The 21096-nt window shown below is 42.4% G+C and overlaps 1 protein-coding gene across 4 annotated transcripts in view; it reads right to left on the minus strand.

Moving 5' to 3' along the window:
* Nucleotides 1-6870: 6870 nt before the first annotated feature.
* LOC106585125 (sodium/calcium exchanger 1) overlaps nucleotides 6871-21096 on the minus strand; it is a 54639-nt gene continuing 40413 nt past the window's right edge. For all 4 annotated transcript variants that reach the window (XM_014171002.3, XM_014170985.3, XM_014171016.3 and 1 more), the window contains 5 exons: nucleotides 19897-19965; nucleotides 18673-18800; nucleotides 17778-17877; nucleotides 12516-12788; nucleotides 6871-12157 (listed from right to left, as the gene is read on the minus strand). In XM_014171002.3, the coding sequence (XP_014026477.1) occupies nucleotides 11781-12157; nucleotides 12516-12788; nucleotides 17778-17877; nucleotides 18673-18800; nucleotides 19897-19965 (947 nt within the window). In that variant the 3' untranslated portion in view covers nucleotides 6871-11780. The remainder of the gene's footprint in view (nucleotides 12158-12515; nucleotides 12789-17777; nucleotides 17878-18672; nucleotides 18801-19896; nucleotides 19966-21096) is intronic.

The following is a 21096-nucleotide window of genomic DNA, read 5'->3' on the forward strand; positions in this document are numbered from 1 at the left end:
TGGAAGAACAGCATCTAGTAAAGATGAGGTCAAGCGTATTGCCTGCCTTGTGAGTAGGGGGGGAAGGTGAGAGGGTGAGGTCAAAAGAGGAGAGGAGTGGAAAAAAGGAGGCAGAGAGGAATGAGTCAAAGGTAGACGTGGGGAGGTTAAAGTCACCCAGAACTGTGAGAGGTGAGCCATCTTCAGGAAAGGAACTTATCAAGGCGTCAAGCTCATTGATGAACTCTCCAAGGGAACCTGGAGGGCGATAAATGATAAGGATGTTAAGCTTGAAAGGGCTGGTAACTGTGACAGCATGGAATTCAAATGAGGAGATAGACAGATGGGTCAGGGGAGAAAGAGAGAATGTCCACTTGGGAGAGATGAGGATTCCAGTCCCACCACCCCGCTGGCTCGATGCTCTAGGGGTATGCGAGAACACGTGGGCAGACGAAGAGAGAGCAGTAGGAGTAGCAGTGTTATCTGTGGTAATCCATGTTTCCGTCAGCGCCATGAAGTCTAGGGACTGGAGGGTAGCATAGGCTGAGATGAACTCAGCCTTGTTGGCTGCAGACCGGCAGTTCCAGAGGCTGCCGGAGACCTGTAACTCCACGTGGGTCGTGCGCGCTGGGACCACCAGGTTAGAGTGGCAGCGGCCACGCGGTGTGAAGCGTTTGCATGGCCTGTGCAGAGGGGAGAGAACAGGGATAGACAGACACATAGTTGACAAGCTACAGAAGTGTTGTTTCTTGTATTATTGTCTCTTGTGTCTTTAGAGAACTGTTTCACTTTGATATCCCTTTTCTTCTGTCCTGATTTTCTCTTTCTTTTCTTCTGTTAACTAGATATTCTTTGTTGTTCTTCGTTAGCTAGCTAGCTTCTTCCAAAAGAGTCCCTAGCAACTGCTTAGCAACTGGTAAACAATTCAGCTAGCTAAGATAACTACAATTTTATGAAAAATAGTTATTTTTCAAAAGCCTATCTTCTTTGTTTGTTGCTTGTTTTTTCTCCTCTTCAGTCTTGCAGTTTTCTTTTGCTTTTTTCCGATGTACTTCACTCTAAAAACCATGTAAATTTCAATATTTGTAGGAGCTCATTTTTCAGCTGCTGCTGCTCAAATTGGAGTTCCGGAACGATAGTTTAATTTGGATACGTTTTTCATCCGGCCGTGAAAATACTGCCCCCTACCCAAGAGAGGATAATACAGCAACAATAGTACAGGTGCTGCATATACAGCAACAATACTACATGTGCAGCTTATGGCATTAATACTACAGGTGCAGCTTGTACAGCAACAATACTACAGGTGCTGCATATACAGCAACAATGCTACAGGTGCTGCTTATACAGCAACAATACTACAGGTGCTGCATACACAGCAACTATGCTACAGGTGCATCTTATGGCATTAATACTACAGGTGCAGCTTATGGCATTAATACTACAGGTGCTGCTTATACAGCAACAATACTACAGGTGCTGCTTATATAGCAACAATACTACAGGTGCTGCTTATATAGCAACAATACTATAGGTGCAGCTTAATAAGGCATTAATACTACAGGTGCAGCTTATACAGCCAGCAGCATACCACCCTGCATCCCACTGCTGGCTTGCTTCTGAAGCTAAGCAGGGTTGGTCTTGGTCAGTCCCTGGATTGGAGACCAGATGCTGCTGGAAGTGGTGTTGGGGGGCCAGTAGGAGGCACTCTTTCCTCTGGTCTAAAAAATATCCCAATGCCACAGGGCATTGCCCTGTGTAGGGTGCCGTCTTTCGGAAGGGATGTTAAACGGGTGTCCTGACTCTCTGAGGTCATTAAAGGTCCCATTGCAATGCAAATAATCTGGCTAGCCATTTGACTGGATGTTCAGGAGTATTGGGGGCTTGGGGGTAGAAGCTGTCTAGAAGCATCTTGGACCTAGACTTGGCGCTCCGGTACCGCTTGCCATGTGGTAGCAGAGAGAACAGTTTATGACTAGGGTGGCTGGAGTCTTTGAACATTTTTAGGGCCTTTCGCTGACACCGCCTGGTATAGAGGTCCTGGATGTCAGGAAGCTTGGCCCCAGTGATGTACTGGGCCGTTCGCACTACTCTGTAGTGCCTTGCGGTCAGAGGCAGAGCAGTTGCCATACAAAGGCAGTGATGAAACCAGTCAGGATGCTCTCGATGGTGCAGCTGTAGAACCTTTTGAGGATCTGAGGACCCATGGCAAATCTTTTCAGTCTCCTGAGGGGGAATAGGTTTTGTCGTGCCCGCTTCACGACTGTCTTGGTGTGCTTGGACCATGTTAGTTTGTTGGTGATGTGGACATCAAGGAACTTGAAGCTCTCAACCTGCTCCACTGCAGCCCCCATCAATGAGAATGGGGGCATGCTCAGTCCTCTTTTTCCTGTAGTCCAGAATCATCTCCTTTGTCTTGATCACGTTGAGGGAGAAGTTGTTGTCCTGGCACCACACGGCCAGGTCTCTGACCTCCTCCTATAGGGCTGTCTCGTTGTTACTAAATTACTAAATCAAAGCAAACTTTATTTAAAGTGGATTTAAAGTTTGATTAGATAAGATTTAGACCTATTCTTTAACTTTGATTTTGGGTTGAGATGGTGACATGAATCCAACATATCAATTATTAATTCGTAGACAAACTGAATATTGAATTGTGTTTGGTTGTCAATGCAACCATATATCAACATTTGAAAGATGGATCTTCTACTTGGATAGTTCCATCTCTGCCACTGACTTAGGGCTCTATTCAATCTGTATTGCGGAAATTCAGCGTTACAGCGTGATTGAAATTTTGAAGGCAATGTTCCCTCAGTGGAGACTGCATTCAAAGTAAACTCCGCATATGTCGGCTCAATCGGAAATTACCTTTACATTTCTATTGCAGAATCTGTAACGCTTTCAGCTTAGTCTGGCTTTTATTCCAGTATGTCTACAAATTAATAATTTATATGTTGGATTCAAATCAAATCAAATCAAATGTTATTGGTCACATACACATGGTTAGCAGATGTTAATGCGAGAGTTGCAAAATGCTTGTGATTCTAGTTCCGGCCGTGCAGTAATATCTAACAAGTAATTTAACAATTTCACAACAACTACCTTATACACACAAGTGTAAAGGAATGAATAAGAATATGTACATACAAATATATGGATGAGCGATGGCCGTGTGGCATAGGCAAGATGTAGTAGATGGTATAGAGTACAGTATATACATATGAGATGAGTAATGTAGGTTATGTAAACATTATATAAAGTGGCATTGTTTAAAGTGACAAGTGATACATTTATTACATCCAATTTTTTATTATTAAAGTGGCTAGAGATTTGAGTGAGTATGTTGGCAGCAGCCACTCAATGGTTAGTGATAGCTGTTTAACAGTCTGATGGCCTTGTGATAGAAGCCGTTTTTCAGTCTCTTGGTCCCAGCTTTGATGCACCTGTACTGACCTCGCCTTCTGGACGATAGCGGGGTGAACAGGCAGTGGCTCGGGTGGTTGTTGTCCTTGTTGATTTTTTTGGCCTTCCTGTGACATCGGGTGGTGTAGGTGTCCTGGAGGGTAGGTAGTTTGCCCCCGGTGATGCGTTGTGCAGACCTCACTACCCTCCGGAGAGCCTTACGGTTGTGGGTGGAGCAGTTGCTGTACCCGACAGGATGCTCTCGATTGTGCATCTGTATTTTTGGTGACAAGCCACATTTCTTCAGACTCCTGAGGTTGAAGAGGCGCTGTTGCGCCTTCTTCACCACGTTGTCTGTGTGGGTGGACCATTTAATTTTTAAATTTTTTAATTTCACCTTTATTTAACCAGGTAAGCTAATTGTGAACAAGTTCTCATTTACAACTGCGACCTGGCCAAGATAAAGCAAAGCAGTGCGACAGAAACAACAACACAGAGTTACATGGAATAAACAAGCGTACAGTCAATAACACAATAGAAAAAAAAGAAAGTCTATATACAGTGTGTGCAAATGGCATGAGGAGGTATGGCAATAAATAGGCCATAGTAGCAAAGTAATTACAATTTAGCAGATTAACACTGGAGTGATAGATGAGCAGATGATGATGAGCAGATGATGGTGTGTAAGTAGTGATACTGGTGTGCAAAAGAGCAGCAAAGTGTATAAAAACAATATGGGGATGAGGTAGGTTGATTGGGTTGGCTATTTACAGATGGACTATGTGCAGCTGTAGCGATCGGTTAGCTGATGTTTAAAGTTAGTGAGGGAAATGTAAGTCTCCAGCTTCCCTCATTAAAATGCAAATCAATTTATAAAATTTTTGACATGTGTTTTTCTCAATATTTTTGTTGTTATTCTGTCTCTCACTGTTCAAATAAACCTACCATTAAAATTATAGACTGATCCTTTCTTTATCACTGGGCAAACGTACAAAATCAGCAGGGGATCAAATACTTTTTTCCCCCACTGTAGGTCTGTAACAGTTTTGGTCTAGTGTGTGACCGCTCTAACAATGGAAATACATGTCCTCAAAGATGGAAGGCAGGTGGGAGAAGGCGAGATCAGGTGGGACCATTCTAGCCATTAAGAGGGCAGATATGCGTATGAACAACAGACCATAGAGATAGATGGAGGATTCAAATTTGTATCTGTGCCATTATAGCATCTGTGACAGCATGGGCAGCGCCATAGATGCTCCATTTGAAAGTAGTCAGTTGTCTTCTTCTTCATTGGCTGATTGCTCCCAACTCATAAGAATCCCCACCCAGTTGGCTACTTTAAAATCATGGAAGCTCTCCATTGCAATGTCCATGCTAAAACAGGTTATATCCATGATAAGTCCTCAATCTATCTTTATGACAACAGGCACAACTCCTGTATAAAGTAGTTTTTTCCAAAGTTGCCAAAATTCCATATGCATCCATATCAGTGCATTCCTAACAACCTAACCATTACAAAAATCCTTTTCGATCAAATAAGCCTCACTTAGAAAATTAGCAATTACATTTTTTGTTGACCAAAAAAATCCATGACCTCCATACAAAAATTCCTCACTTCGTGCACTTATTTTCATGGACAGATTTTGGGTTGAGTGAAACCTCCTCTGGCTGGATTCACTACCCGGCCTCTGTTTATCAACCCTTTCCATCAGCTGGGCAATCTGCAACTATTACTTCCATTTGTGGACTTTTAAATTAATAATATAAAGCCATTGATTCTTGAAGAATATAACCTATAAATGCCTCATGTACTTAGTTCAACTGTCTAACACACAGACTGTAAAAAATATGGACGAAGCCATCACCCCATTATTTCCTATGAGAATGCTCAGTGGCGCATTTGAAGATCAAGAAGTGTCATTTCAGCGTGTCACCATCTTGCTACATGTGTAACAGTATAGCTTCCGTCCCTCTCCTCGCCCCAACCTGGGCTTGAACCAGGGACTCTCTGCACACATCAACAACTGACACCCCACGAAGTATCGTTAGCCATCGCTCCACAAAAGCCGCGGCCCTTGCAGAGCAAGGGGAACAACTACTTAAGGTCGCAGAGCGAGTGACATCACCGGTTGAACCTCTATTAGCGCGCACCACCGCTAACTAGCTAGCCATTTCACATCGGTTACAATCACCCCCCTTTTGACCTCCTCCTTTTTCTGCAGCAACCAATGATCCAGGTCACGGCACCAATGCAACAGTATAGCTTCCGTCCCTCTCCTCAACCTGGGCTTGAACCAGGGACCCTCTGCGCACATCAACAACTGACACCCCACGAAGCATCGTTACGCATCACGTCCTAAAAGCCGCGGCCCTAAAAGCCGCGGCCCTAAAAGCCGCGGCCCTAAAAGCCGCGGCCCTAAAAGCCGCGGCCCTAAAAGCCGCGGCGCAAGGGGAACAACTACTTAAGGTCGCAGAGTGAGTGACGTCACCGATTGAAACGCTGTTAGCGCGCGCCACCGCTGACTAGCTAGCCATTTCACATCGGTTACACATGAAGGAGTTATAAGAAAGATTTTAAGAAACAAGTGCAGTTTGAGCGCTTCTCTAGGAAGTGACGTTGCAGGCTAGCTCAGTGCTGCCTCCTCTCAATGAGTCAGGGGAGAATGACTGCCCCCTAGCATTGAAGATTTCTTGTTGAAGGCCGACCGAGGTACAGCAGGCATTGTTTCCAGAAAACACGATCCCCCATTATAGTGAATGAGGAAATGATGATCTTTGTGGTCAATATTCGTGGATATATAAAAAAAACATTGAACACAATCATGGTACCAATAATTGGTTCTAATACACTAGGTGTATGTGCTTCAACTGATTATTTTGAAATTGCACACAGAAGGATAATATAAGGATAATATAAGGATAATTTAGTTGCTAATGGCCTTCAACATGAAATCCTCAATTCGAGTGGGCAGTCGTTCTCCCCTGGTTTATTAAGATACATATTACTGTATTCCTTTACAGGACTTTTACTTTTTTCCCCATATTTTTTTTTCAAGATTTTTACCATTTTGAAAAGATTACTGAATATTAATCTGATCGTATAAAATGTAATTGAAACGTCTCTGTGTGTGCAGGTCAACCAGAAGAGATTCATGATCAACAATAACAAAGCGGTCACCCTTTAGTCGGGGCTATGGATGCAAGGACTGACCATCCATGAGATCAAAATTATAGTTTTAACCATGTTTTGAAGCTATACAGTGTTTGTTTACAATTACATTGTTTACAAATAATGGAGTAAAACAAACTTACCTTTTGGGTCCTGATGGGGTGAAGCGTTTGTCAATACAGTGTCAGCTAAATGTACCAGAAGGGGGAGCCAACTTACAGTTTATCAGAAATATCTATTTGACCAAATACCCAACTCCTAACATCATACACAATCATGTACACACCAATAACAACTCTACTGATTTCCCTGAAACAAGCTAGGTTTCAAAACGTTTATTTTCTGTGACAGAACTAATTGAGCCTTGGTACACATTACAGATTGTGTACGTCCCTCCTGTTTTGCATGCACAATGAAAGAAAAATCAAGTCATTCAAATACATTTTACAGCAAACAAATACATTTAAACCAAAAACCCTGATAAATAAAATAAAAAAACTTAATGAAACCTATAGAACAAGCATTCTGAGAGAAATATGGTGTTTGTATTACACAGCCTGGTGGTCCATTCTGTTTGCGCTTTTGCCAACTCCTCTCTGTGTTCGTTCCTTGTCATACCAAGATGTACACTACATGATCAAAAGTATGTGGACACCTGCTTGTCGAACATCTCATTCTAAAATCATGGGCATTAATATAGAGTTAGTCCCCCCTTTGGTGCAATAAAAGCCACCACTCTGCTGGGAAGGCTTTACACTAGATGCTGCGGGGACTTACTTCCATTCAGCAACAAGAGCATTAGTGAGGTTGGGCACTGATGTTGGGCAATTAGGCCTGGCTCACAGTCGGCATTCCAATTCATCCAAAGGTGTTGGATAGGGTTGAGGTCAGGGCTCTGTGCAAGCCAGTCAAGTTCTTTCACACCGATCTCGACAAACCATTTCTGTATGGACCTCGCTTTGTGCACTGAGACATTGTCATGTGAAACAGGAAAGGGCCTTCCCCAAACTGTTGCCACAAAGTGGGAAACACAGAATTGTCTAGAATGTCATTGTATGCTGTAGCATTAAGATTCCCTTCACTGGAACTAAGGGGCCTAGCCCGAACCATGAAGAACAGCCCCAGACCATTATTCCTCCTCCACCAAACTTTACAGTTGGCACTATGCAGGTAGTGTTTTCCTGGCATCCGCCAAACCCAGATTAATCCGTCGGACTGCCAGAGGGTGAAGGGTGATTCATCACTCCAAAGAACGTGTTTCCACTGCTCCAGAGTCCAATGGCAGCGAGCTTTACACCACTCCAGCCGACAATTGGCATTGCGCATTGTGGTGATCTTAGGCTTGTGTGTGACTGCTCGGCCATGGAAACCCATTTCATGAAGATCCCAATGAACAGTTATAGTGCTGATGCTGCCTCCAGTGGTAGTGAATGTTGCAACCGAGGAGAGACGATTTTTACGCACTACGCGCTTCAGCACTCAGCGTTCCCGTTCTGTGAGCTTGTGTGGCCTACCACTTTGCGGCTGAGCCGTTGTTGCGCCAAGATGTTTCCACTTCACAATAACAGCACTTACAGTTGACCGGGGCAGCTCTAGCAGGGCAGAAATTTGATGAACTGGCTTGTTGTAAAGTTGGCATCCTATGATGGTGACATGTTGAAAGTCACTGAGCTCTTCAGTAAGGCCATTCTACTGGCAATGTTCGTCTATGGAGATTGCATGGTTGTGTACTCGATTTTATACACCTGTCAGCAACTGGTGTGGCTGAAATAGCAAAATCCACTAATTTGAAAGGGTGTCCACATACTTTTGTATATATTGTGTATGTATAGCTTGACAAGGATGGAAGAATAGAAAGTTGGTTACAGCACAGTTACAGAAAGGGACAAGGCTATACAGTATGTATGACCAATCTGTCTAGAGATGGGCCTAGGCTTGTGACAAGCTGAGGAAGAGTGAATCAATAAAATATTGTCAATGTGTGTGACATCACTAATAGGAACAATGAGAAAGGTGAAATAAACAGAAGCCATAATATGGCTATTTTTTATGCATCAGCTGTCCTAATAGTGAATCAATGTTCTTAATGTGAGAGAAAAAAAATTGGGCTTGATTCCTTTTGTTTTGTTTAAACCAGTCCAAACTGTGTAAGAAGTTACAATACCATGCATTCACACAATACTGGTAAAGTGATGCTTTTTTTTATTTTTAGATTTGGCTGAATTCACTCTGTAGTAGGTGTGTAGTATCCGTTTTGGCTCCTGAATGTATTGACGACAAGACAACTTCCATTGCAAGAAAGGATAAAAATACCTCAACAAGGACAAGAACCACCCAGACTCATTCAGAAATATGTGAGGAAAAGAGGGGTGAACGTCAATTCAAATGTGGCTCCCCTGGAAGGCAACATTTAGCTATTCTTGTGTCCCCAAAGGGTAGGAAAATAAATAGCTTGAATCTTATATTTTCAACATTGAGGCCAACTGCCTCACTTTGACAACACTGTACACTATATACAAAAAAAGATAACTGACAAAGTACTGCTTCGTCTTTTCCTCAAACTTGACATCAGCAAACTCAAGCAGAGCAATATAGTTTTGGACAGTACAAATAACTATTTCATCAACACAAGAGTATGAGATATTGCCTTTCATACAAATAAGAAATTATTTGTTCACATTACTTTAAAGAAGTGTAGTCTTTCAGATAACATTGTTTTAGGAGCAAACACACAAAAACAAACTAAATGAACCCAAATCCATTACTACTCATTATTAAAATGTGTCCCCTAATGTTAATGATAACTACGGCTTATTATATACAGTTATGTTTACACTCATGCATATAGTTTACAAGTAGAACATTGATAATCCAACATTGAGGATTATTCAGTCAGAGTTAACACTAGCACACTATGCTCACCACAGCGCTAAAGTGAACATCGCCGCACAGCTGGACAAAGAATCAACAACAACGTATGACAAAATTTGACACGCAAGAAATTCTGGATTACTTTTCTATGAAAGAAGCACAACTGTAGAGTTTGTGTTGTTTTGTCTGTCACCTGTGGTAGTTAACAGACAAAATGAAAGATGCTAGGGACATCACATATATAAAGGGATTGGCTGTCTCTGTCTTGGAGATCTTGATAGCTTACTACAGGGATGGGCAACGGAACTCATCATGAGGGGCTGCAGTGGCTCGTGGGTCTGCGTACCCACATCCATACCACCCCCTGCCAGCAAAGCACCCTCGTGACAGCGAAGAGAAACATTTTACGTTTTAAAGTTCATTTCCTGCAATTCTACACATTTTGCCATGGGGTGTAGAGAAAATGTTGCCGTTTTAAAGTAAGTTCTCTGCAATTCTACACATTTTGCCACAGGGCAGAGAGAATATATTTTTATTTTATAACTAATTTCATGCAATTCTACTCATTTTGCCATGGGCTGGAGAAAACAATTAGCAGTTTTACAGCTAATGTCATGCAATTCTACCCGTTTTGCCATAGGGTGGATGCAAATGTTAGCAGTTTTTAATATTATAACTTATGATCAATGGGCACCACCCTGGTTGGTAATTTGACCATGCTTACTACAAGTTTAGCTAGCTGGCCTCTAGACTAACTTACCAATCAAAAAACATTTAGCTGACATGGGCTAATTGAGTGACTGCTGATGCACAACCATATTCTTTATTCTAACCCTCAACATTAAGTTGAGACCCCGACTAAGACTCCAAAGAATTCGTTTTTTATTTTTAAAAGTGTAATTGGTCCGCAGGCCTACAGAAGGAGGGTCGCCAGTTGCCCATCCATGGCATACTATATATTTTCTGGACTTTATCTTCTTACTACAGTATGATAGAAGTCTTAAAAGCCCAATTCACCCAAATATGGAAGATCCATACTGTATAGGATATAATCCTTGTCATAAGAGGTCTGATAAGAATATCAAAAGAGCTTCAACCACGCTAGAAAAGGTTGATTCATTTTCCTAAAAACATTTCCAAAATTCATTCACTGAACGATATCTAGGCTCATTCCTTCCAATTAGATTGTTTTTGTTGATAAAACAACTTGTTGATTTCAATTTACGCAGTTTAGTTTTTGTTTTACAATGATATTTAATTTGTAAATTGTGGTAAATGTATTTTAGTGAAAATTTAGATCACCTTTTGACAAAAGATCTCGGTGTATTGTAGTCTCCACTCTACTTGTCTAGTGTTATAGTATTGTTGCTGATAAATGTTTAGTGGGGAAAAAATTATAATATGTAACATGTGCATTAGTGACATTTTATATCAAGACATTCTTCTTGTAAGGAAAGGTTTCTTTAGTTTCTGTAATATTAGAGATACAGTCATCACTGCAACAGTACAGTGTAGACATAAAATGAGCTATAGCCTCATTCAAGTTTTTACCTAAGTAACTATGCATTTATCATCCATATGCTCTATGCATTTAAACAACCACTCACATTTCTGTGTTACAGGAATATTCTGACAAATTTGTCAAAAACATTTTTTTTGGGGGGGGGGGGGGGGCACTGAACAGAAATTGTGGATGGCAACCAGCAGCACTTTTAGGCCCAGCTTTGAAGTTCTGTATAACCAAACAAGCACACGTTTTTGCTTAATCTGAAAGTATATTTTTGATACACAGCCTTAGGAGTCTTGATCCAATGAAAGTCAACAGATAGCTTCCATTTAAAATAAAGCTGCAACAACAGGATTGAAGGAGCTAGAGGACAAACACCAAATGAATAGTTTAAAAATAAATAAAAAATCCCTCTTTTTGGGCCACCATCCTGCTGGTGTTGGTTCAGAGGTCTTAGTTGTGGTAGTGGATGCTTCAGATGTCTTGGATGTGGCAGTAGATGGCTTAGCCATAGGATGAGATAAAAGGGTATGCAGAGTCATGGATGTTAGATTTAGGATAAAGGGACGTGGAAGTCAATGGCGTAGGAGACCTTGGATGTCAATAAAGTGGTTCTTTTTAGAAGCATTAAAATATATTTTAGAAGCTTTTAAAGACTAAAAAGCTTTCAAATACATTTTAGAAGCTTTCAAATACTTTTGAATAGCTTTATTAGACCTTATAGAAGCTTTCAAAGACTAAGAAGCTTTTGAAGGTCTTTCAGAAGCTTTTGAAGACTCTAGAAGCTAAAACTTTCAAAGATCTTTTAATTATTTCTTTTTGAATCTTGCTTTCAGATGCTTTAAAGAGAAGTTAGAAGCCCTTGATGTGGCAATAAGCTTCCAGGGAGGAGAATACGATATACATGAGCCACAGGCTGAAGAAGAGACAGGTGGTTGCGATTTTGGGGCCCCGGGGCCCACCCAGCTCACCCCCAATCTCGGGCCGGCGCCGGTACATGAGCACGGCCACGGCGACAAAGGCGAAGATGGTGAATAGGGTGACGGAGAAGGCCAGGGTGCCCGGGTCCACCCGGAAGTCGTTGCCCTTGGAATTGTGGTAGATGGCAGCGATGGACCAGGCCACGCCGATGCCCAAGAAGACGTTGACGGCATTGCTGCCTGTTACGTTGCCGATGGAGGCATCGGCGTACTGGTCCTGGATTGCAGCTACCTTGCTGGCAAATGTATCTGGGGGAGAGAGAGAGAGAGAGAAAGAGAGAGGACGAAAAATAAGAATTGGGAATGGTGATAGGGTAACGCAGATCCAAAATTAGATGTCAATGCATGACAAGAGCTATGACATAGTGTAGTATTCAAGAACACTTCATATAAACCCTACATAACACTGCTTTTAGGAGTGACAATGCCTAATTATGATAAAACCCTGTCATGAGAGTAAAGAGTTAGATGGTGTATGTTACTAACCTGGCGTCCCAATGCCGCAAACACCAGATTGGTGACGAGTCTTAATAAGACCCAGAGTTTGTGAATATGTCTTTGTGCGTGAATGCGTGTCTGTGTGTATTGCAGCATGTATGGAACGCACCTGGCACAGACGTCCCGAGTGCCACAAACACCACGGCGGTCACGGAGTCCTTGAGGCCCACGGTACAGCCAAAGTGGGAGGCCAGGTCTCCAATGAAGGCGGTGAGCAGGCCAATCATACTGATGGAGACCACGAAGCAGGCCCAGCCGTTCCAGTAGTCGGTGGGCGGCACAAATGCGAACAGGAGCTTCCAGAAGACGGTGAGGAAGTGCATGACATAATCAAAGCAGGAGGGCAGCTTCTCCTCGCCGCACTCATCCTCATCATCATCGCCTGAGACATTTTGAGGGGAGGGAAGATGTGTTGTATTTATTTTATTTAACCTTTATTTAACTAGGCAAGTCAGTAAAGAACAAATTCTTGTTTACAATTTAGGAAAAAGGCCTCCTGCGGGTATGGGTGCTGGGATTTAAATATATATATATATATATATACAGTTGAAGTCGGAAGTTTACATACACCTTAGCCTAATATATTTAAACTCCGTTTTTCACAATTCCTGACATTTAATCCTAGTAAAAATGCCCTGTCTTAGGTCAGTTAGGATCACCACTTTATTTTAAGAATGTGAAATGTCAGAATAATAGAAGAGAGAATTATTTATTTCAGCTTTTATTTCTTTCATCACATTCCCAGTGGGTCAGAAGTTTACATACACTCAATTAGTATTCGGTAGCATTGCCTTAAAATTGCTTAACTTGGGTCAAACGTTTCAGGTAGCCTTCCACAACCTTCCCACAATAAGTTGGGTGATTTTTGACCCATTCCTCCTGACAGAGCTGGTGTAACTGAGTCAGGTTTGTAGGCCTCCTTGCTCGCACACACTTTTCCAGTTCTGCCCACAAATTTTCTATAGGATTAAGGTCAGGGCTTTGTGATGGCCACTCCAATACCTTGACTTTGTTGTCCTTAAGCCATTTTGCCATAACTTTGGAAGTATGCTTGGGGTCATTGTCCATTTGGAAGACCCATTTGCGACCAAGCTTTAACTTCCTGACTGATGTCTTGAGATGTTGCTTCAATATATCCACATAATTTTCCTCCCTCATGATGCCATCTATTTTTTGAAGTGCACCAGTCCCTCCTGCAGCAAAGCACCCCCACAACATGATGCTGCCACCCCCATGCTTCACGGTTGGGATGGTGTTCTTCGGCTTGCAAGCCTCTCCCTTTTTCCTCCAAACATAACGATGGTAATTATGGCAAACAGTTCCATTTTTGTTTCATCAGCCCAGAGGACATTTCTCCAAAAAGTATGATCTTTGTCCCCATGTGCAGTTGCAAACCGTAGACTGGCTTTTTTTATGGCGGTTTTGGAGCAGCGGCTTCTTCCTTGCTGAGCGGCCTTTCAGGTTATATCAATATAGGACTCGTTTTACTGTGGATATAGATACTTTTGTACCTGTTTCCTCCAGCATCTTCACAAGGTCCTTTGCTGTTGTTCTGGGATTGATTTGCACTTTTCGCACCAAGGTACGTTCATCTCTAGGAGACAGAAAGCGTTTCCTTCCTGAGTGGTATGACGGCTGCGTGGTCCCATGGTGTTTATACTTGCGTACTATTGTTTGTACAGATGAACGTGGTACCTTCAGGCATTTGGAAATTGCTCCCAAGGATGAACCAGACTTGTGGAGGTCTACAATTTATTTTATGAGGTCTTGGCTGATTTCTTTTGATTTTCCCAGGATGTTAAGCAAAGAGGGACTGAGTTTGAAGGTAAGCCTTGAAATACATCCACAGGTACACCTTCAATTGACTCAAATGATGTCAATTAGCCTATCAGAAGCTTCTAAAGCCATTACATCATTTTCTGGAATATTCCAAGGTGTTTAAAGGCACAGTCAACTTAGTGTATGTAAACTTCTGACCCACTGAAATAGGTGATACAGTGAGTTATAAGTGAAATAATCTGTCTGTAAACAATTGTTGGAAAAATGACCTGTGTCATGCATTAAGTAGATGTCCTAACCAACTTGCCAAAACTATAGTTTGTTAACAAGAAATTTGTGGAGTGGTTGTAAAACGAGTTTTAATGACTCCAACCTAAGTGTATGTAATCTTCCGACTTAAAGAGAGACCCAATAAAGAGAGACCGAAGACATCAACATAACAAGGCAGCAACATATGACAACAAAGCATGGTAGCAACACAACATGACAACAACATGGTAGCAACACAAACCATGGTACAAACATTATTGGGCACAGACAACAGCACAAAGGGCAAGAAGGTAGAGACAACAATACATCATGCAAAGCAGCCACAACTGTCATTAAGAGTGTCCATGATTGAGTCTTTGAATGAAGAGATTGAGATAAAACTGTCCAGTTTGAGTGTTTGTTGCAGCTCGTTCCAGTCGCTAGCTGCAGTGAACTGAAAAGACGAGCGACCCAGGGATGTGTGTGCTTTGGGGACCTTTAACAGAATGTGACTGGCAGAACGGGTGTTGCATGTGGAGGATGAGGCCTGCAGTAGATATCTCAGAGAGGGGTGAGTGAGGCCTAAGAGGGTTTTATAAATGAGCATCAACCAGTGTGTCTTGCTACGGGTATACAGAGATGACCAGTTCACAGAGGAGTATAGAGTGCAGTGATGTGTCCTATAAGGAGCATTGGTGCCAAATCTGATGGTCGAATGGTAAAGAACATCTAGCCCCCCGAGAGCACCCTTCCTTACCTGCCGATCTATAAATTATGTCTCCGTAATCTAGCATGGGTAGGATGGTCATCTGAATCAGGGTTAGTTTTGCAGCTGGGGTGAAAGAGGAGCGATTACAATAGAGGAAACCAAGTCTAGATTTAACTTTAGCCTGCAGCTTTGATATGTGCTGAGAGAAGGACAGTGTACCGTCTAGCCATACTCCTAAGTACTTGTATGAGGTAACTACCTCAAGCTCTAAACCCTCAGAGGTAGTAATCAAACCTGTGGGGAGAGGGGCATTCTTCTTACCAAAGCACATGACCTTTGTTTTGGAGGTGTTCAGAACAAGGTTAAGGGTAGAGAAAGCTTGTAGGACACTAAGAAAGTTTTGTTGGAGAGCATTTAACACTAAATCCGGGGAGGGGCCAGCTGAGTATAAGACTGTATCATCTGCATATAAATGGATGAGAGAGCTTCCTACTGCCTGAACTATGTTGTTGATGTAAATTGAGAAGAGCGTGGGGCCTAGGATTGAGCCTTGGGGTACTACCTTGGTGACAGGCAGTCGCTGAGACAGCAGATTGTCTGACTTTATACTATGCACGAGTATAACGAGTCTTAAACTGTAAGTAGACCAGGAGAAACTAGCCAACACTAGTCCATTCTAAATTAAAACACAGACGTTCAGGCTTTCCTAGTAGTGTTAGCCATTAGCCCCACTCTCTCCACTCCTTACAGACTGTGTGGAGAGTGAATTTCCACATTACACAAATAATGAAGTCTCTTATCACATCAAGTCAGGACAGTGAGCCACATCTCTACTCATTGAAGCCATGATGTGTCTCACTGTCCTGACTTGAAGTTCATTAGGGTGACTGACAGCGTTGCTAAAAATAGCCGATGTGCAAAATCCATCAATGCGTTTCTCTGCATGGGAGCAGGGAATGGTAACGTTTGTGTGTGTGTGTATGTGTGTGTGTCTGTATTTGTGTGTATTTTTGATAATACAATACTTGTCATGTCCATGAGTATGTCTCAAGACATAGGCCTGCATTTCAGTACTTGTTTCAATGTTTGTTTCTATGTGTGCGCGCATGTGTGGGTGCGTGTGCTCATGCATGCATTTGAGTGGACAGGAGGCCATAGTGGTTAAACAGATCCAGCTTGACCATGTCCTGTCCTGTTTTGTTTCCAATTGAATTTGTGTTACAGTAAACATACAGGTTAGGGATGAGATCAACCATAGCCCATCTGCAGCAAAGACTCTGTGCCTATCCTAGTGGAAAGGGTCTTCCTGGATATTAGCACAGTTCAGAACTCACGAGTACACACACACACAATGGTCGTGTCCGAATACCCATACTTGCATTCTGAATAGTAGGCATTGTTTTATAGAAAGTTTGTATGTGAAATTTCAAAATGTTTGTATGCTTTAAATTGCAGGATGTCATACTAATTTCAGCTTTTCATCTTGTAGAATTCGCTGTACACTTTTGAGGAAGAGAATCGTCTTTCGAGAACCAAGTGTCTGACAACAGCTGATAATCAGCTAAGGGGACGCGCTGTACCAAAATGAACGAATGGCGGGAATAAACGGAATTGCTCAGTAGATTATGCGTCCTCAGGATTCTAGTATGCTGATATTTGTTGCTTACTGAATTCATTTTTTTGAACGGTATGTGATACTAGCACACAATATGCAGTTTAAGTAAGTAGTAGGAAAACCTGATTCTGGACATGGCCACAAACACACGGCCACACACATGTAGTTTAGAACCCCATGAGCAGACTAATTCATTACATGGACTTTTTAATGATCTCATTACTACTGTATCCCTGGAGGAATCTCCTCTGGAGTGCACTCCTATGGCTAACAAGCTTTGTCATCTCCACTCAGGCCCTCAGTGGAACTTTGTGTGTGTGTGTGTCTGTGTGCGTATGTTCGAGCATGCGTGTGTGTAGGTAGGTGTGTGTGTGAGATGTGTGTATATGTGAGATTGTGTGGGTGTGTGTGTTGCTTGATGAGTTCGTTGTGCTTCAGCGCTACCCTGCTGATAAATCAACAGTGCATTGTGTCTGGAATATGCTTCGGAGGGCGCCGCTACAAGAACTTCACAGTTCCCGCTAATTACAAAAAGCATTCCAATTAAGATTTGGGCAGATGGATTTGAGGCTAGGGTGATTGTGGTGCAAATTAAGACAAATGTGATTTGAAAGGAAAATAACATAATATTTTCACCTTTTGGAAAAGATTTGATTTTGCTCTGAATACCTCATCCTGTATTGTTGTCCAAGAATCAGAATATAGGCTGGTTCCCAAATGGCAACCTATTCATTATAGTGCACTACTTTTCAACAGAGCCCTATAGGCCTTGGTCAAAAGTAGTGCACTATAAAGGGAATATGATGCCATTTGAGACGCAGATATGGTATTTAAGAGGCTACCTTGAAGGGTTCTTCCTACAGCACTTCCTAGACCTAGGGAGTTTTCCCCTGCCACTCTAGTTGTGGCTTGCTCTTTTGGGGTTGTTAGGCCTGGATGTCTGGTTAGTCACTTTGTTACAAACACATTTCTAAAAAGCTCTATAGGCTGCCAATGAAATGATTGATTGATTGGCTTACCAGAGTTGACTGTGATAGCTTCCATAAACTGCTGCCTCCAGCTATTGGTTCCAATCAACAGAGCCAAGTTGGTCTTCTTAATCAGTTTATCCACTGTGTTCTGTGGGGCACCAGAAAATATTAATCCTCAATCCTGGTTATTTAGCATTCTACAAACACAGATACATGCCCAATGAACACACCTCGGCAGCGCACATGATGTAAAAGTCTATACAATACAATAAAGACAAAGCAGTTTGATTTATCAGGCCAGACTGTGAACCAAACCATATCTCAACCCCTATATCAACCTCAAACATACCCCGACTTCTACCCTTAAAACTACCCCAAACTGCAAAGAATTGTTTTTAATGCTCAAATCCTGAAATGTTCATCCTAATCACTGTCTCTTTCATGTGGAATATGGAACTTACAGTATCAGTATAGCTGTCTACCTTTTGGATTGACAGATGGCCATGTCAGTGACAGTTGGAGTTTGGATGAAATTAAACATTGAAAGGACTCCAGCTGGGCCGACTTAATACATGGGAGATACCACTTAAGACATCGGAGGTACAACTTAAGTAATGGGAGATACAATCTCAAGTGCAGCTGGTTGTCTTACTCCCTTTCCAAGTGGAGTGAGAGGTATCAAAGCTGTGATTTACTATTATTAAAGGTACAATTTGTAGGTTTGTGTGCGACCCGAAATATTTCAGATATAAATGAGAGTTAATGATTTGTCACTCTCATTGAAAGCAAGTCTGGTAAGTGGTAGACCTGTTCTTTGTGCGGTATGCTATGCTTCCCCTCTGTAAGTTGTGTTTTTGCTTATTTTTATTTTCAGTTTTGTACTTCAGCTTCAAAGAGCTGAAAATACAATATTTTGGGTTATTCAAAATATATTTTCTCGTACCTTGAACTCATACGACTCCTCAATGACCACTTCCAGTTTGACGTGCTCCCCCAGGGTGGGCCGGCCCATCTCAGCAATGCGACGTTCCTCCTCCTCCTTCTTGGAGAGAGCTTCCTCGTCCCCTTCCTCTGAGGGAGAGAGGGGGAGAAAGATAGAGAGAGAGGGAGCAAGAAAGGGAGTGAACACATTTGGGTGGTTAGTGGCCATGACAAGGACGATACCCATAAAAGGCCATGCATGTATGTCCGTGAGTGGTCAATGTAGCTGTTGACTGCTCAACATCTGCTCTTGAAAACATTTACACTTTTCCAAATATTGTGCTCAGCTGTGCCGTACTATGTTGCCTTGGATATTTTATTTTCACATAATCCTTTCTAGCACAGCTCCAGCTACTGTATTGGATGCATAACCTGGCCAGTGCATAACAGTTCAGCTTGGTTCAGTTTAGCGAGGCTCATAAGTGTGAAAATGTCACTTGAGTCTGGGTTTCTGTTGCAAGTGTACCTTCTTGTGGTCTGTTTATGCTAATTGATTAACGATAAAGTGAGGACTAAGAAAAGTGTGCATACACAGGCTACATAAATTATCTATGGACATAGATAGTAGGAGAAGCCAGAAAGGTGTGTGAAAGAGGCAAATGTGCAATAGCTGCATGATACTATTAGCTTTGCAGCCCAAAGCTAGTCACCAAAGCAGAAGCACTGACGTACTGAGCTGATAGAGAAAGGGAGTTCATTCAAAAAGAGTGACACTGGAAATGAAAAAGCAGACTGTTAATTCACAGAGATTTCCAGCCGGAGGCAGTATTGAGACATCCGTGACAGAGAACTCATGAGTCACAGTGGAGTGCGTACAGCCTTTGACATAACACTGGCACATGGATGGTATGAGAGAGAAACAGAGAATAGAAGAGAGCGAGACGATAGAGAAGTGAGGGAGGATAGAGGAGAGCGACACGATAGCGAAGTGAGGGGAGGATAGAGGAGAGCGAGACGATAGCGAAGTGAGGGAGGATAGAGGAGAGCGACACGATAGCGAAGTGAGGGAGGATAGAGAAGAGCGAGACGATAGAGAAGTGAGGGGAGGATAGAGGAGAGCGAGACGATGGCGAAGTGAGGGAGGATAGAGGAGAGCGAGACGATAGAGAAGTGAGGGGAGGATAGAGGAGAGCGAGACGATAGCGAAGTGAGGGGAGGATGGAGAAGACAAAGGGAGGATGTATACCTGCAATGCTGATAATGGTGGCAGGGACAGGGTTATCCCTACCCTGCACTTTCCGGTAGACGTCCCTGCCTGAGGGATAAGTTCACAGTTCAAAGTTGCACAGAGGCCCCACTGCACAAAGAGCCCCCATTAGATTAAAAAAAAAACTGTTTCCCAAGGTTTCCGGATAAGTCAAAAACACTATCCAATATATTTTACAATATTATGGTGGAGGAATGCACGTTTCAATTGAAAAGCTGTTGAGATTCTTTGATCCCACTGTAAACATTACTTTGTTGAGTACATTCATTTGAGTACATTTGCTTTGAGACTTTTGTTACAGTTGCAGCTCTAGAGGAATCATGTTTTTAAAGTTATCCGGGGGAAACCAGTGACTGTGTTTGATAGAAAATATTATTTTTCATATAGCATTTGGATCACAAACACACCTGATTCAGCTAATCCCGGCCCAGACTGAAGAGCTGAGTGAAGTGTGTAACCTAAGTGCTATCAAGTGTGTTAGTGCTGGGCTGGAACAAAAGCCTGCACACCCAGTACCTCTCTTGAACCGGAGTGACCACTGACATAGCACATACAGCAATCACCAGGCATGTTAGGTGAAATGGCTATACAACTGGTCACACTGTACACAACAAGAACACATGCATAAACCATTTATGAATAATTTGTTATACCTGAATTACCATGATAAAAGTGTGTCAAGTGTGTAAGCTTTATAAATGTCTATTTCCTGTAAAATAGGGGGAATTCAACTCAAGTTCCTTGGGACATGAAATGATTTGAATCAGAATTTAACTAGTTCTGTTTCATTACATTGTTATATTTACCTTATCAGTAATTAGCCTACTGTATACAGTTGAGTAAGTACAAAGTGTTGGTGGAAATTGCATTCCCAAGAGACTTGATTGAACCCCGATGAATAGTGTGACCTGGCCATTAACGGTCCACGACCCAACCGTTAAAGGACCACAGAGTGTGCTCAGTGATACCAGTGAGTGTCTGATCACGGGCGTGGTGTTATATAAGCCAAAGTGGACAAAGGGCAAAAGCTGTCTCTTTGGAGGTCAATCTAGGCTTTGAATCATTCCATGAACCCCGGTGGCATGCAAATGACACGTGTCTCGACACGTACAAGCCAGTGGAGGCTGATGATGGGAGGAAAGCTCATAATAATGGCTGGAATGAAGTCAATGGCCAGGG

The sequence above is a fragment of the Salmo salar genome, chromosome 02 (assembly GCF_965601325.2).
Source record: "Salmo salar chromosome 02, fSalSal1, whole genome shotgun sequence".
NCBI classification, from domain to species: domain Eukaryota; kingdom Metazoa; phylum Chordata; class Actinopteri; order Salmoniformes; family Salmonidae; genus Salmo; species Salmo salar.